This window comes from Nanorana parkeri, unplaced genomic scaffold (assembly GCF_000935625.1).
Source record: "Nanorana parkeri isolate BGI_ZX_2015 unplaced genomic scaffold, ASM93562v1 scaffold24, whole genome shotgun sequence".
NCBI lineage: Eukaryota > Metazoa > Chordata > Amphibia > Anura > Dicroglossidae > Nanorana > Nanorana parkeri.
The window spans coordinates 960,580-979,503 of NW_017306292.1; the positions used below are offsets into that span (position 1 = coordinate 960,580).

Below are 18,924 nucleotides of genomic sequence, written 5' to 3' on the forward strand. Positions count from 1 at the left end.
AGGGGTGCAGAGGGGCGCAGGGGGGGGGCGGAGGGTCTCAGGAGGGGTGCAGAGGGTCTCAGGAGGGGTGCAGAGGGTCTCAGGAGGGGTGCGGATGGTCTCAGGTGGGGTGCGGAGGGGCTCAGGAGGGGTGCGGAAGGTCTCAGGAAGTGTGCGGAAGTCATATACAATCACAAGAAATTCTAGTGATAGTATATGACTGAGCAATCATAGTTACATAGTTACATAGTATTTGAGGTTGAATAAAGACATTAGTCCATCAAGTCCAACCTATTAGGATCTCATTCTAGGAGTACCCGTACCCCTTTATATTACAAAGCGTTTGTGTGGTACCGTAAATGATTAAAATAATCATTTATTTTAAATGACAATACAATCAGCAATGTAAGGCATAGTAACTTGCATTCTCATATAAAATAAATGATTGCCCAGCCTCATTGGCAACATAAAATCATCAGCAAGCATGCAGAGCCAATTCCAGTCACTATAAGAGACGCATAAAGTAAAACAGAACTTAGTAGCTCTGCTGAAGAGCGTTTTTCACAGATTTATGGCAGGCTTCCAGTTCTGTCAGTGACATGTGCTCCATCTCTCCTTGGCTCGGCTCCCACTCTACCATCACAGCTGAAGACATCACTCCGCCACTGCGCGGTGGATGGGCGGAGTAATCTGAGAGGAGGCAAAGGCAGCTCAGGCGGGCACAGTTGCTTGCAGCAGCTTGGAAAAGCTGTGCACGACCACACATAACTAATTGAAAGCTGTGGGCCCTAGATGTGACAGTGGGCCCTGGGCAGTTGCCCACTTTGCCCATTGAATAAAGCGTCTCTGCCCGATGTGGCAGCTTTAATTGATAAGTGCACTCTAGTCTTACATTAGCAAAAAAACATACTTTAGCAAAAAGCCGCGTAGATAAATATGACACACTGACTTTAAATTTTTTTTAAAATTATTTAGTACAGGCATGATAAATCATTATGCTGCATTTTAACTTGTTATAAATAAATGCAAGTCTTACCTGTCTCATCAGGGGTCACTGGAGAAGCGCTGTCCTGGGATAATGTAGTCCAGCTGGAATCCTCATCACTGGGAGCTAGGTTCTGTATACGATGCAGGGCACAGTCCGTCTTTGCCCCAGTTTTTGGATGATCCTTTTTAGTCTCTGGGCTGGATGATACTGTTGGGACCAGGCTGTCCTCGGGACTTGGAGTCTTGCTGTCTTTTGGCAGCAGCACATCTCCATTGCTAATAATGCCAGAACCTTGGCTGGTGATCCATGTGGAATTGTCCTCTTCTTTCACTGCATGGCCATTAGTTAGACTCTGATCAAGGTCTCTGGATGTTTCCAGATCAGAATAGTAGTTAAGAAAACTCTTGGTCCTTCTGGGAAGCAAAGGGAGGATTTCAGAGCTTTCTGGGTCATTAGGATGTTCATCTTTACCTTCAAGCTTTTCTGAAATCCTGTTTACACCATCCTCTAAAGTTACATTCTTATTGGGATCTTGTTCAGCAGCCTTTCTCAGTTGGTTTTCCCCATTCTTTACTAGCTTGATATTTGAAGAGCCATTAGACAAAAGGGGCTGGGCTGCAGGGTCAGACAAACCCATGGCGGTCTGAATATTAGTCAGCGCATATTTTTTTCGGCATTTTGGAGGAGTGTCACTCTTTGATTCGGTATGTTTTACATCTGTATTCAGTAGTTCATTGTGGGAAGAGCGCAAGTTCAAGGTGTTCGGAGGGTTAACTGGGCTGTTTCTGTTCACTATGTCCGTTGCGCTGTGACTTGCCATAAATACCGGAAGTGTTTCCACACTTGTATCGACTACAAGAAATATTGAGGGATATTTTGTCAGTCACACTTTCAAAGTTGCATACAGCTAAGATTCTTAACAGTAATGGTCTATACATTTGTGTATCATTCAGTTACATGATTATCATCCATAACTGTACACTAAAGAGCACAGACCAATGTTTTGCAGAAATAAATGGCAAATACCTCAAATGCAATAGTGTAAAGTAGCCAGAGTAATACAATCTGAGTTCAGATTGGTACAGCACACCAATGGCCTTCCCAGTATCCCTTGTTTATTGTGATTGATGTAAAATGTTCTTGTTGCCCACCGTACAAGTGGGCTTTCTCCAATAATGATTCTACAGTACGGAAGAAGTAATAGCTTATTATATTTTATGGCATGGCTCGTATGTGATAGTTTACATAGGGCCTCAGTGCCTTCTAAAGGGCAGATATAAGATAACTATTGGGTCATTGGACTGCTTAAAAGCAATAAAATGTATTCCCCATGTCTCCCACAAACTCAAAAATCATCACTAAGATACAGAAGGCCTGATTTCTGAACATATATGTAAAGTTCCATGGCAGTGTAAATTACTATTAAGAGATCTCTTAGTCCAGCATGGACATGGGGAATACAGGTATCACATGCATGGACTCCTACAGTTATATAAATACATTAGGGGAATACAGGTATCACATGCATGGACTCCTACAGTTATATAAATACATTAGGGGAATACAGGTATCACATGCATGGACTCCTACAGTTATATAAATACATTAGGGGAATACAGGTATCACATGCATGGACTCCTAGAGGTGTATAAATACATTAAGAGAGTGGTGGTAATACATGTATGGACTCCTACAGGTATATGCTGTAAATGCATTAAGGGGATAGGTTATCACACTTGGCATTTGTTTTGTGTTAACTGTGTTCATAAAGAAAATATCAGACACTTCTATCAAAACAACTACATTATGTGGTACGATTTGAGAAATTGACATGGCACTTTTAAATCTCATTCATTGCAGTGCTAAACTGAAACCACAGGTTGAAAGTCCAAACTGTTTTATAGAAGGCATGATTGTGTAAATGTGGAAAATGTCAGTTCAACATAAGACAAATAAACAATTTTCCGTTGCCGTCAAATGTGGAGAGTACCACTGCAATAGGTATAAAGCACAAAATCTAAAAGAACTGTGCTATGCTACAAAATTTATTCTGCAAAGCGGAACTAAAAATCAGATATGGTCTACCTGCATCAAGATTTCCAAAATAGAAATTAAAAGTCGGAATTATGACATTAAAATACTTTTTTTTTTTTTTGCATGAAATCCTAATTTGGAAATGTTCTTTCCAAATCACAAAGACAAGGAAAAGAAAGTTCCAACTGATACAACTATTGAAAATATGTAGAAATGTAAATGTGGACAGGGAAGGAATAAATAAATAAATATCTAAATGGTCTAAACAGAGATACAGTGGCAAATTCACATATGAACATGCGTTCACTCTCCACAGCAAATAATGAACAGGATTAAAAATGAGAATTTTCTTATTACATATTGGATGATTAGAGTTACCCATCTTAAAGGAGAACTATGAGGCAAGTGAAAATCACTCAGCCTCATAGTTCGAGCAGACGTGTGACAATGAAACTGTCACACGCCGGCTCAATAGATCGTGAAGTGAGCGAACACATACCGTCGCTCGCTCACTTCTCGATCCTGTGCCTGCAGAGCTGTGGCTGTCACTCATGGCTCCCTGCAGGGATTCCCCCCACCCCTGTCCGCTCCTCCAGGGCTGACAGGCGGAACGGACAGGGGAGGGGGCGGGTACAGCTGGCTCTGCCTCTAGATAGGCAGAGCCAGCTGTCACTCATGCAGCTGCGTGGATCCAGACAGTATTGTCGGAATCCGTTCCGGTTGCGGCTTTGGGTGACGGGAGGACGCTAGTTTGTGTCCTCCCGTTACCCTTAGGAGAACTATTGGGAAATGCACTGACCACATAGTTCTCCTTTAACTGTCCTAATCAAAAATGTTCTTCTTCAGTACATTTTCCTCAATAATAAAGCTCTGTTATGAATGGTTATGAGGTACAAAAAACTTAATCTCAGAAACTTTTTTTCAATAATGAATCCAGATCAAACAAATATACATTGTCCAGAAAAGTATTTCTTAATATTTTTGCCCAAGCACTTACAGTCATCATGTTTAAGAACAGCTGGCTTCAATTCTCTTTGCTCACCGTCTCTGAACCTCCTGTCGAGTACAAGGTCACGAAGGACAGAACAGTCTCCAGCAGTTGCTCATCTACTAGCTTAAAGAAGGGAGGAAGGAGGAACAGAGAGCAAAGGAGTGTCTTACCCTGCTGTGCCTGTGTTTTTGGAGACAATGTTCAAAAATGTCACCAGCACACCAAAGGTAAAGTGAAATCAATCCATTTAATGACACAGCATTGTCATCAAGGTGCAAGCGCTTTCAGGGCCGCTCAGGGTCCCCTTCATCAGGCCACCTTTTTTGGGAATACAACACACAGTGGTGTGTTGCGGCGTGCTACAGCATGAGTACATTTTCTTAGTTCATTGGGCTGTGACACACTTTAACATTTTTATATATATCCTGGGGACTCAGATGATGAGATCTTAGTGATTTTGTTCTCAGATCTGAATATCTACAACAACCATTTTGATGGGATCCCACTCTCCCTGTTGGCTTTTAATTTTTTTTTTATATTATTGAAAATGTAACAGGATTTTTGGAAACACTCAAAGCTCCAAGATGCACAGGAACAGAGCTGGAAACGAAGATAGGGAGATCTGATGTCTCTAACACACATAAAAAGTTCTTGATTCAGCCCACAATGCTTTTTCTATAACTTAGGCATGGCTGACGGAGGGACTGGGCTTTAAGTGGGCTGATAAATGCTAGGTGTATTCAGTGTTAATTTTTTCCTGGTGTAAATGTAATGGTTGTGAAATTTGAGCACAAGACTGTGTTTAATGCATTAATATCTCACTCTTCAATGCCTTTATTTTATAGATCAGCTATTCTAAGGGTTTCACAATAATATTTTCATTTTGACCCCTCCTGCAAATCTATCTGACAGAGGAATTCATTGGGAACACCTCATAACTGAAGCAAAGGAACTAACAGGAATTGTGAAACAGGAAGTACATAGCATTTAGCTTTAAAAAAATTGTATATAATCTAAATATGTTCACAGAGTGATATTTCTACATAAGCCTCAATACAAACCTTGCATTTTAAATCCTTAATTGTATGTCTCATTTTCTACAAGTGTGGGGATCTAAATAATGATCAAATAAAAACCTCGCATTCAAAATCCCTCATTGTATTTCTCATTTTATACTGGATTCATGATCTAAATAATGACCAAATGATGGAATAAATGAAACAATAAAATGAGGAAACACAAAATAATTTCAGAGTGAGGAACACCAAACAGAACACTGTGAAGGGTCTCTAACCTTGAAGGACTTCAGACATGGGTCACAAGGGCGTCAGCAATGTTGCAGGTTATAGGGTAAGGTTAGCAATCTGAAAAGAGGGATGATTGGAGAAAATTAAAACCAAGGAAGCTACTAGTATGATAAATAAAGTATAAATAAAATAAGAATGAATGTGGCAGAATTTAAACAGAAATCTGGTATGAACTAAATAAACACAAACGCATGATAGAAAATATATATTAAAACAATTGCCATTAAAAAAATTAAAATAAAATGCATAGAACTAAATTGCCCCTCATTTGGAGTGTATGTTCCTGTTATGGAACTAAATCACTTTGTCCATTTTTCCTTCTGCGTTGTCCCTCATTTTGCTTTGATGTATAGACCTCTACTAAATATGAACTGTTTAACTATCAAAAGTGTTCAGTGAATTCATCCTTCCACCCAACCTCTAAATCATTTCATTTGTTACTTTGAAGAGCCAGTGTAAAGAATAAATAGCGGTAACATAGTACTTCTCGGTACCACTTATTTTTTGTGCAATAATTCTTCCTGACCTGCGTAACTGGGGGCATGCCAGGATTGTGTCCATTGCCTACATACTTTGTGCTCTAATATTTCCCTCTTTCTGATTCCAGAAGGTTGGGAGGTATAGAAAATGCATTGAAATACATTTAATAGAATGTGTGTAATCTAGAGCATGCATAACAATCAGTTTTTTAATGTAATCTCTGCTTGGTAGTATAAGGGTGAAAATAACATGTGAAATAGCGTTAAAAGGAGGATCGCTTATCTCATGTGTATTAATTAGAAGTCAAGCTATTTCCAGGGGTTAATTATCTCAGTATTTCCCACTTTACTCAGAAATGGAACAATTAACACTTTAAGCACATTTGCTGCAACTCTTCACTGACACTTGCACAGACATTCTATGTTGTGGCAAAGCAGGGTCACACTTCTGGTCCTAAGCTCACTGCTCCAAGTTGTATATTTTTTTTCCTTGCACCACTATACTGTGTAAATTGGTCCTGGTAGATTTGGATAAATAGGATTCATTTCTTTTTATAGCCTAATGCTGAAATCCTCATCACATTTTCCACACCAAAAACAAGTCAAAATCCTATTGTTTTCCGAAGCATCCCTAACATCTAAATGAGTGTTCATCTTGGTAAACACAAAGGACCTCAAGTGTGGCCCCTGACTTGTCTAGAGTAGATTACGATAGCTTAGTTTATGTACATTCACTATTCAAAGACAAGTTTACTTTATTTACATTGTTCTATTGTTGTGGCTGTACATCTATGTATGGGGCACTCTCGCCTTAAGACTAACCTAACTCTGGAGCTTAAACCTTAATACTTAAAGTGACATTAAACCCTCAGATTTTTTAACATAAAACAATACTGTAATGTGTGCCTTACTGTAATCCATGGTTGTTTCCCTTCTCTTTGCTGCTCTTCCTTTTAAATCCGTATCTCTTCTCATGCTGGGCAGAACTTCTGTTTTGCAGCAGACTGCCTTGTCTCTGAAATGGATACATGGTGTCTGTGTGAAGGTTCACAACCTGAGCCAGCACTACAGGAAGAGGCACTCAGCTGCAAAGGGAAGTTCTCCCCCAGCATGCGAAGAGATACCGATTTAAAAGGAAGAGCAGCAAAGAGAAGGGAAAACAACCATGGATTACAGTAAGGCACACATTACAATATTGGTTTATGTTAAAAAATCTGAGGGTTTAATGTCACTTTAACTTACCCTACTAAGTAACCCAAGTTTTAACTGTAAACTGTAACTGTAACCTCAAGGCTAAGTTCACATCACAGCAACACCCGGGACGCGCTATTGCACATAGCGTTTGCCGCGCTATTGCACATAGCGTTTTCCGCGCAGCCCCTATTGATTTCAATGGGGTGACAATCGCTAAAAAAAGGTCGCCCAGGTGTGCACCTAGCCTAAAGAGGAACGTTACCCATATCTTCAAAATAACAACAAAGGCACCTTTAGAAACGTCTAGTAATGGCAATCTACAAACACATACCTATAGATAATGGCAGGCTTTTTATTTTTTTTGCATACCTGTGATGGACTATAATCTCAATACAAATTAGCAAGCTAAATTTGAGATTGTAGTCCATCACAGGAAAGAGCTTGGGGCGGTGACTACTTTACAACATACACAGGGACCATGGGGAAAAAAGGTAGCCACCCTCCAGAAGGAAGGACAGTGTCAGCACAAATGCAGAGATTATTTGAAAATCAACAGCTGAGTGATACACAAATAAGATACATTTTTGTTAATAGTTAAGGTACTTGAATGTATTTTTAAGATTAACTCCTGAGCTTAGTGTCACTTTAACTAATGAAGCTTTTTCACCTTAGCTGTTATGTCCAGCCCTCTTCTCCAGACTCTGCCATCTGACGTGTGGTGCTATGCTTTTACACATATTAAGGTAAAGCAGTGACATTGTAAACAATTTTACTAAGGTACCTGTAAAGCAGTAGTCTTGTTTCCCTTTTTGATAAAAATCACCTTTAAATAAGGCAGAGCACAGCAACAGGCAATGTGTAGTAAATCCATGTCAACAAGAATTCAATTTAATGTATTCAGGACGTAAGGATGAATTGCAAATGAGTTACTGTACTTTGCCTTTCCAAGCTAGTCTGCTATTTCATATAATTACATAAAACAAATTGCATAAATCCAAGACTAGCACTACCTACTTATCTCTCAGCTTTCCCAATTTTGCCAGATTAACAGTTAATAAAAAAGAGCAAAAACCATTCCACATATTGATGAGAAGTTTTCAGGATGGAGCTTAGACATGTTTTGAAATAATGGAATGTATGGCACAGTGTTAGTAAGGGCTTGTTCACACCAAATGCAGACTAGATCTGCGTGAGTTATTGTACATGCAGTGCAGTGTGTTTTGCCACGTTTTGGGCCGTTTTTGTAAAAAAAATATATATATATTTTTTTTTCTTAAAGCCTAAAATGGGGACCTAAAATAGGGCATGCTGCAGTTTTTTTTTCTACATGCTCTGCAACTGCACGCTCTGGTGTGAACTAGAGCCCAAAATACCATTGGAATACATTGGACGCAGTTTTGATCTGTTCTGTAACTGCTCTGCATCTGCTCCGCACTTGGTGTGAACTAGCCCTAAATCAGAAAAAAGTAAAAATAAACTGTTACTTAAGAGTATTCTTTATACTGTGTTTCCCCGAAAGTAAGACCTACCCCGAAAATAAGACCTAGCACTATCTTCAGGGATTTCTGTAATATAAGACCTACCCCGAAAAAAAGACCTAGTTCGGTGGTAGGTCTTATATTACAGAGATCCGCTAGGTCTTACTTTCGGGGGTAGATGCACATAAACTGTGTAAAGACCGGCCGCAGCTCCCGCCCCGCCCACACGCCAGCCTGCTGCAGCTCCAGCCCCGCCCACACGCCAGCCGCAGCTCCCGCCCACACAGTGGTTACAGATAACTACCGTATGGATTGCCCTATATTCTTTTCAGCATCATCTGGTGTGTTTAACCGGTGGTAAACACATGCTATGTTGGCTGATGTATAAATCTTCCACCCAGAGTAAATGCTGTTTGCATGGCATTACCGCCACTAGAGGGGCATAGGAGATACCTACCTCACCACTGTATCCACTCTATGTTTTTTACCTAGACATTGCTGTAGTGCACCGATTTCTTTTGTCAGTGTGTGGAGGCGCATTCTTAGTCCCACAGCTACGTCATAAAGGGGGAATGCCCCAGCCACAACTGCCCCCACAAATTGGATCTGGAGGACGGGGTGCCTTTCAGAGTTTTAAACAGGCTTAGGCGAACAGAATTCGTGTCAAGCTCAGACAGATCTCTACTTGTGATGGATGAGAGATATTCCCAAACACACACTGCAGACTCCTTGCACTTTTTAAAGGTTTAAGATCTAAGACTGTCTTTCTGGCTTCACTATTTAGTAAGTCACCAACCTGGAAGCATACAGCCAGCTATGTCAGAAAGGTCTAAACTCTCACCTTACATTCTTATTCCATATCAGTCACATACTAGGTAGTAAAACTAGGAGCAAGATGAGTCTTAAGGTCCAATTTACACTATCCAGTGTGTTCAGGGCACGATTCCGTGTCCCGAACACACTGCATTACCTAAACAAAGGCTCCCCTTTGTTTCATATCAATAAAACCGCAGACGCGCCTCCTGCCTGCACTGTGATCACCCGCACTGGCAAACGTGGTACAGCAATGCCCTGCGTTAGTGTAGTGTGATCGCAAAAAATAGTGCATGCATTATTTTTTGTGATCGCACTGCACTAGAAAGCAGGGCATTGCTGTAGCACGTGTTCCGCTGCGTGCAATTGCACTGTAGGTGGCATGTCTGTGGTGCCCTTGAATGACACCGCCACGCTCCCTCCAGCCCCAGAACGCCGGTAGCCTTTGTTTATGCGATCCAATGCGTTCATGGCACGGAACCGTGCCCTCAACACATGGGATAGTGTGAACAGGCCTTTAAAAACAACTCAGCAGTGGCTGCTCTAATATTTCAATATATCCACATCATAGCGTTGTTCTAAACGCACAGGACCCGCACGCTGGTGTGTTGTGTTGACAGTAATTCTCAATGGCACCCCAACTAACTTTCTGGCAGGCATGCTCTGCAGTACCACACAACACACAGTTCCGCAAGAACATGCATTGTGTTGCCATGTAGTGCAAAAAAGTAATGCATGCACTACTTTCTTCTTTATTGGATGGCAAGCATCCCACGTTTTTTGCCCTACCTCGAGGCTCTGCAGTGCACATGCCCACTAGGAGATGTGTCAGGGTGCCACAGCCAATCAAGGGAAACGCAACGCACCAGCGCACCTAGCAAGCTGTATCATGCAAAAGTGTGCACTAGATGCCATGATTATGCATGATGCTATAGTGTGAATAGGCTGTAAGGTACCTGCAAAATATACATAAATGGCATGCTATGTAGCTGGAGTGAGTGTGTTTAGGATGTGAAGAGCTGCTCTCTAAACGGGTTTCTTCTTGTTCTTCCACCATCATTCAGGATCAACAGCATATCAGCGTTCATTTACTTAAAGGAAAACTATAATAGTTTGGGGTCAGTTTTATTTTACACTTATTCAAACAAGATGGCTTTCTGTATAGCAAACCTGCAGTCAGCTAAATCTTACTGAAGCACCACTGATCTGTAATTGCAGACTTCTCCAGGTGCCTTCACATCAGCATGGAATTTGCACCAGCTTTAGTTGACATCAGGTTTGCTTTAACTATGAAATTAGTTCTATTTTTCAGGAAACAAAGTCTAGACTACACCCTGCACACATAGGAAGTACATACAAAGCTAACACTGCTTCTAAAAAATGTATTCTTAAACAGCAACTTCAGGCAAAAAGTGAAAATCATCAGTGAACTGCTAAAGCTATTCAGGTAACATTGAAAGCATGCCAAAATCAGGACATCTGGACATTTTACCTAAAAGGAGAGCTCTCCAAAACACCGAGGGCCCATTCACCCAATGCTGCTCTGCAGCATATTATACACTACATTGCCAAAAGTATTGAGACGCCTGCCTTTACACGCACATTAACTTTAATGGCATCCCAGTCTTACTATCGTAGGATTCAATATTGAGTTGGCCCGCCCTTTGCAGCTATAACAGCTTCATCTCTTCTGGGAAGGCTGTCCTCAAAGTTTAGGAGTGTGTCTATGGGAATGTTTGACCATTCTTCCAGAAGCGCATTTGTGAGGTCAGGTACTGATGTTGGACAAGAAGGCCGGACTGGTAGTCTCCGCTCTAATTCATCCCAAAGGTGTTCTATCGGGTTGAGGTCAGGACTCTGTGCAGGCCAGTCAAGTTCCTCCATCCAAACTCACTCATCCTTGTCTTTATGGACCTTGCTTTGTGCACTGGTGTGCAGTCATGTTGGAACAGGAAGGGGCCATCCCTAAACTTTTCCCACAAACTTGGGAGCATGAAATTGTCCAAAATGTCAAGCCCAACCCCTGAAAAACAACCCCACACCATAATCCCCCCTCCACCAAACTTTACACTTGGCACAATGCAGTCAGGCAAGTACCGTTCTCCTGGCAACCGCCAAACCCAGACACGTCCATCGGATTGCCAGACAGAGAAGCGTGATTCGTCACTCCAGGGAACACGTCTCCACTTCTCTAGAGTCCAGTGGCAGCGTGCTTTACACCACTGCATCCGACGCTTTGCATTGCAGTTGGTGATGTAAGGCTTGGATGCAGCTGCTTGGCCATGGAAACCCATTCCATGAAGCTCTACGCACTGTTGTTGTGCCAATCTGAAGGCCACATGAAGTTTGGAGGTCAGTAGCTATTGACTCTGCAGACAGTTGGTGACTTCTGCACACTGTGCACTTCAGCATGCGCTGACCTCGCTGTCATTTTACGTGACCTACCACTTCGTGGCTGAGTTGCTTTTGTTCCCAGTTGCTTCCACTTTGTTATAATACCACTACCACCACAACAGTTGATCGTGGAATATTTAGTAGCAAGGAAATTTCACGGAACACCTGAATCCAATGATTTGGAGGGGTGTCCCAATACTTTTGGCAATATAGTGTAGCTGATGTTTCTGTCTGTGTGACTAAGGGCTAGTTCACACCAGATGCAGTTGTGATGCAATCCGTTCAGTTTGGCAGTTGCATCAAAATGGCGTCACAATGCTTTCCAATGGGATTTCTGGTGCTCTGTTCCCACCAGTGCAGTTTGTTCCGATGCAGTCAGAAAAAATACCGCTCGTCTCATTTTAGCTGCACCTGATCTCAACGGAACGCATCAAAACGCATACAAATGCACTGGAACTGACTGGACTGCACCTGAAAGCCCATTCTAAGCTAACACCAAACAAAAAACCTAAAAATACTGTTTAAACCGCAGTAAAACGCATTGCACTGCAGCTGCACAGACATACACAGTTATGGCTTTAACCAGCCCTTAGGAAATCAGTCCATTTGTACATCCACTGCCCAACTAGAGACAGTAAGCAGCTTTCAGTGGGAGGGATTGAGAACACCTGGGACAAACATGGCTCCAAAGTTTGAGCTTCCAGGACACGAGATTACCTGGTCTTGTGCACTACAGAAAAACATACATCTGGCACAATGAACAATTATTGAGATTAGAAAATCTCAGTACTTTATAATAAACACTTCTCAAGAATTTAACAGAATCTCTCCAATCGTCAATGTGTCCAGTACAGAAGGCCCTCCTCATTGATTCTGCAAATGTGATGTTTTCCAGGATATGACAGCTCTACTGCTAATTTGGTAAGGTAGACCTAGGCTACACACTGCATATCCATCACTGGGCCACCAAAAGCATTTAGCAGCCTTTTAACTAATATTCATTAATTAGCACTAAAGGCTTTTATTTCTGAGCTCCCTTCCACCAGGTCATACCAAAGATGTCAATCGTAGCCGCATTCCCAAATTCTTTATTCTGCATTATGGGGAAGCTATTGGTGGAGCCATTACTTGGACATGGCCTAAAGTTGGGAGGGCACATTTAATCAATGAAACTATGACATGAAAAAAGGCATGTGTAAAGCTTTGGGTAAAGTTGGCTTATGCTAAACAGCCAACCCCAATTAGAGCTATCGCCCTGTAGATGGTAACTGTTGAAGTAAATGTTCTGGAAACATATTTGTTTTGGGGAAGCAAAAGAAGACAATGAGTCCTCCCAGCATACAATTAACAAGATTGCATACACATCCAATACCAAAGTCTTGGTTTTCTAACATACCTTTATATAAAAAGGGACATATTCCTAAAAAGTATTTATTCACCAGATTTAAGAAAGTATGTGGGTCACATTTTGTAGCTTGGTTTTGTAAGCTGTTTTTGCTTTTTCAATTTCCTACTAAATGTTAAAGTACCACAGTTAATTAAGTCATTCATTTCTTAGAGCTGAGTTATTGATGGGACATAACATAGAACAGGCCCATCATTGTTAATTATTTTTAGACATGCCTTTCAGCTTAGCCCACATCATTGAAGCATTATAACTTAATTTCATGTTATTTTCTTTATTAAGTCTTAAAGTTCTACTTGTTCACTGGAAAGGTTACAATTTTATACCAGCTTGCTGTAGTCTTTACACAGAGCTTACATTATGTTATCATGTTACCATTTATTCCAATCTATCTGAAACAACACCATAGCCACACTCACATCTATTTACATTTGGAAGTTATCTGTATTTAAATCCAGAATGTCTTTGTAGAACAAACACTTCTCCAAACTCACCAGATACATCTCATGAAGTATGAGGCACAATATGATTTGCAGGAAATTAAATGGTTTTAACCACAACCAATATGACTTTAGTATGTTTACTGTTGCATACCAGTGTGATCTGTATATGCTGTTTCATTAAATAACAAAACCAAAATAAAAAAATTAAATTACTATATGTAAGTACACACAAGAAAATGCCAATGCATTTCAGTTGTTGGCACAATTTTCTTAGAGGCTTTTAGACCTATATCTGTGCAGTAGAAGCATATGAATGCATCTCACAGAGATGTGTATATGCACTGTAAACATGCTCCTTTCTCAGTCTAGCAGTTATGTACTTTATGTTCGGTCTCATGAGAAACCAACCGATAGCCAGGGCCGCCGTCAGGGGGGTACGGCCGATAGTGATAGACCCCCACAACCACCGGGTCAGGGTTGTGGCGAAAGAGGCCCTTGCCCCCATCGGCATGGGGACATGGTGCTTTTCCAGGGGGAAACTGGACCAGGGGGGTCTGCTTCAGCAGACCATTCTTCCAGCTTCGGCTGTGTGTTCTGCTCAGCCAAGCTGAAGCATATGCGTTCGGCTCAACTGAGCTGTTTGGCTGCTGTACAGGCTATTGTGAATAGCCCGTACAGCAACCCTTCGGTTCAGCTGAACCGAAGAGCTCCGGAGGCCGAAGTGAGCCGAAGGATTAGCCAAAGCTACGGTTATATCCTTCCGCTCAATATTGAATAACCCCTTAAATAATATTTTCCAACTTCCAGAAAAAAAACTTTAATACAGATTTTCAATTCTCTTGAAAGTTTGTTTTAATCTCATACTGCAAGATTTTGTCACACTAGAGAAAAAAAAAACCACAGCCATTGATAGGGTATGCCATTCTTTACCTATATTTTATTTCCACCACCCATCTAGCTTTGGACTTAGCAAAAGGTGGTAATTCTTGCATAATTTCAATTTCCCCATCTTATTTTATTTATGGTGTCCCAAAGTCTCTGTCTGAATAGTTCCACTGTATAGGCAGTCCTCCTCATCAGTATATTAAAGCCATAAAAGTGTGCACCACTAAAAATTGTAGGGTGTGCTGACCCTTTAAAATTGTAAAAAGTAAAGGCATCATGCAGAACACCAGCCTAGCAAGTGCAGTTGTAGTTAGTAGATATCCCCTGGGTAGCAGAATAACATAAATAACTACAATAGGCACCAGGAAATAGAATACACTCAATCCAATAAACAGAGTGGCAGTCACTGCAGAACACTCTCAAGGGAGCGAATTTATAACAAGAGGAAATGACAAGGATTGTGACTGGAAAGTAGCATGCAGAAGGCTAGAGATCAGATGTAAGACTGTAAATCTACACAATTTCATAAAAAATAATGTCTAAGTGAAAAAAAAAAAAAAAAAGACTGTCAAAAATATGTTTATGTTTTATTTAAACTTTTGAAAAACACAGAGGCCCTATTCCCAAGCATATTTGCAAATAAAGGCTAAAATAGCTGAATGCATGTACACTCAGCATCATCATGGTCATGGTCAGTAAGGTCATTCTCATTGTCAGTCAGTGTAAATGCAGAAGCTACTCTAGATAATAAAGGTGTACAGTAATAGGAATCTTGTAATGTCTTGTATATCAACTCTTAGCATAGCAATATGTCTTGCAGCATTAAGTATTAAGGACCTGAATGGATTTCTTTTCGTTTTGAAATGATGGTATTTGTGCAAGGTCAATTCTTTTGCCAAAAGTGAGTGAAGTTTTATCTGTGACACAGACAACTATCTACAATATAAACAACCTTAATGTAAATTAAATACATGGAGCGGGATATGAAGCATTTTCCACAAAAAACTCTCTTTGTTAGCAGAAAAAAGGGTAAAACTGTATTACTAATATGTGTAAATAGCAGTAAGACGTACATGAACTGCTTGGTCGATATGCTGCACCTGGATATCGCCTGCCCATTGTGCCTATTCAGAACATTACAGCTTCTTGAAAACAGCTGGAGGCTGGCCTTCTCCAATACGATCCGACCTGCAGATAAAAACCATTAAGGTCAATTTCAATAAACATTGTAATATTAATGTAAAGTGTTGTCACAGCGCTAGAGGTTTGGAATAAATAAGAAGTAATATTAATATTAGCAAGATAAAACAGATACACACACCAGATTTTTGCAAATTCTTCTTTTGAGAACTTTGACCTCAGAAAAATAAATAGATGCTCAAGGAGTTGAGAAGTCTCTAAAGGTTTGTATTATCAAAAAAGAAGAAACTTACGGATAACACATGGGCACATGGAGGGATGTAGTGTGGAACAGAACCATGTTGGGCAGCTGCATCTAGAAAATGTATGCGCATGTCATGTAGGCCAGAAGTAAGCTTCTTGCAGAGATGGTAACTTGCCAGGCTGCACCAAGCCAAAAGGGTGCCCACGTCTACAAGGACATTTTTGGGGATTGTGAAGTGGAAGGCAGTGTTATTTTTCCAAATGGAATCCCATGTAATTTCTCTCCACCATCTTTTGAATCTAGCTTAAATAAAGAGCTGTCCCAGAGGCTTCATAAGTCAGTTATTTGAGAGCTATTCACCACATTGTTTAACACACACAGGGATGTACTAAATTGTTGTCATATTGCAAATCACCAGGTAAGCTGTACTTCAAAATGTAACCAGGATTTTAGACCCGGAGTTGTTAGTGACAATAGCATATTACATCAATTTGAGAATTTGGTTAGCATTTCTAGTCATATTATACATATAGTATTGGTAACTCTCCCTAAATTTCCAGCATTGAAGATTCTCTATAGACTACTTTAAAAGCAAAATTCTAAATCTATTTTGCAAAATAGCCCTGTACACAAACAACTAAGCAAGATTTTATTTTTGAAGACATCAAACCAGGATTATGTTATGTTATGTTGTGAGAATTGATGGAGAAATAATCACAGAGATGAAAAATTAGGGATAGTACAACAATGATGAATTAAAAATCCAGTGTAACTACTGACATGACAAGTGAGGGGGCTCTTTTATGTTATGTGTGTGTGTGTGTGTTTGGTGGGTGGGGGTGGGTGGGTGTGGGTGTGTGTGTATTAGCCCCCATTCACACAAGTAACTTTAGGTGCAATTAGGGATTCCAGTGTCAGGAACTTGAGTTTTCCTGCAGCAGGAATCTCTAATCCGTTATTTACAAGCGGCAGCTGTCACCCATTCAAGTTAATTATCGGGTGTGAGCCACTGCATGCAAACAGGGCACACCACATATAATCGTGTGTGATATCATTTATTTATTATAGGTATTTATATAGCGCCGACAATTTACACAGCGCTTTTACATAGTGTACATTCACTTCAGTCCCTGCCCTCAAGGAGCTTACAACCTTAGGTCCCTGTATCACATGCATACATACAGGGCTGATTTAGACAGGAGCCAATTTTACGCATGTCTTCGGAGTGTGGGAGGAAACCAGAGTACCTGGAGGAAACCCAAGCAAGTACAGGGAGAACAGGAAAACTCCTTGCAGATAGTGAACTGGCCGGGATTCAAACCAGGGACCACCAGTGCTGCAAGGCAGAAGCGCTAACCACTAACTGAATATGATTACATGCAGTTAGAAAACAATCACCTTTGTGTGGACGCATCAATCGCATTTTGCATGCTGGCGTTTTCATGCAGTGGCTGACACCCAATCATTAACTTGAGAGACAGCTGCCGCTTGTCAGAAATTCATCATTGAACATTCCTGATGCAGGAATCCCTAATCACACCTAAACTTATAGGTGTGAATGGGGCCTTATTGTGTCTGTATTTCTGGGTGTGAGTGTATAATGTGTGTGTATTTCTGTTTGTGTGGGGGTTTGCATATTTCTGTGTGTGTGCATATTTTTCTGTGTGTGAACAAATGTGTGAATCTATTGGTCCTCTATGATTAAAATTAAAACCCGGTGGAAAAAAAAAAATACAAATATACTGACACTGCACACATATACGCATGTATACATACTGATCTGACACACACAAAAACATTAACACACAGACCGACATTACTCACAGAAATCCTGACAATACACACAAACCATCACAAAAAAAGATACTAATATTGCATACAAAGAAACCATGACAAACACATATACTGATATTATACACACACGCAGACATTAACACTGGTACAGAAGATAGTTACATTTTATTTGGAAGTATGAAATTTGGCAAGCGGCCCCCATGGCAGGGCCGGCCTTAGGGGTGTGCGAGCCGTGTGGCCGCACAGGGCGCCATGGCAACAAGGGCGCCGTGCGGCCGTCACAGCTACCCATGGGAGAAGAAAATTGGTCCAGTGACCCCCAAGTGAACTGAGCTTCAGACCTACCTTATCTTTAGGGTCCATACTGGTCTGATTACCTAAATCAAAAAGGAATGTAAAAGGAGCAGTTATCAACATATTAGGGCTTGTTCACACCAAATGCAGACCAGATCTGCATGAGTTTCTGCACACGCAGTGCAGTGGGTTGTGCCACGTTTTTTACCGTGTTTGTGATGCGATCAGAGCCGTTTTTGGTAAAGCGTTTGCATGCGTTCCAGAGCAGGTAAAATAGGGCTTGCTTTAGTTTTTTTACATGCTCTGGAACTGAACGCTGCGGTGTGAACTAGAGTCCAAATTACCATTGGAATACATTGGATGCAGTTTTGATCCGGCCTGTAACAGATCTGCTCTGCTCCTGGAATGCACTTGGTGTGAACAAGGCCTAAGGAACATGCATACACTACACATGCTTCTAAAAAGCATAGATATCAGCAGACAACACAAACCGCACAACTGTTCTGTCTGATTATGTCAATGGTGATCAGAAGCATTTACAGCATGTCTACATGCTCCTGTTATACCTGTCTGGACCTAATCTCTCCCCCTCCTCTTTTGCCCTTTGGCTGAATGTTTCTGCTGCAAGACCTTGGAGCTCATCATTCCACCCCTGCACAGGTGTTACATGTTCCTCGGCACATGCCTTTTTTTTTTTTGAACATATCTCTTGACTGAGGATTTTAAAAGCTTTCTATGTTGCAACAAATTCCCAATTTACATAGTATGTGAGGCCCAGCATATTCAGCAAGATGCTAACCTCTGAAGATGTCAAATGGCTGCTCACAGCCCTGTAAGATGTGATAGTAATTCAGCCAGTCAAGCTGTGAAATGCGCTTCCCTTTTTCCAATAACTCATATAAAAATGCTGACCGCTTGCATTTCTGTTAAGCCCATCTCAGCTGTGAGTTTTCCTGCTGTTGATATAAAAATCATGGCTGTTTCAGAGCTGCCAAGATAGTGCACTGCATTTACAATGTTATCTGGTATTTGCCTGAAGGAATACTAGCTGACATCAAGACA

At 41.0% G+C, this 18,924-nt stretch overlaps 1 protein-coding gene across 1 annotated transcript in view; it reads right to left on the bottom strand.

Annotated features, from left to right (window-relative positions):
• Positions 1-18,924, bottom strand: part of APBB2 (amyloid beta precursor protein binding family B member 2) — a 274,931-nt gene that overhangs the window by 175,646 nt on the left and 80,361 nt on the right. Inside the window, exons 3-5 of the mRNA XM_018564826.1 lie at positions 15,464-15,578; positions 5,287-5,356; positions 1,016-1,819 (exon numbers count right to left, since the gene is read on the bottom strand). Coding sequence (XP_018420328.1) covers positions 1,016-1,819; positions 5,287-5,305 — 823 coding nt within the window. The 5' untranslated portion in view covers positions 5,306-5,356; positions 15,464-15,578. The remainder of the gene's footprint in view (positions 1-1,015; positions 1,820-5,286; positions 5,357-15,463; positions 15,579-18,924) is intronic.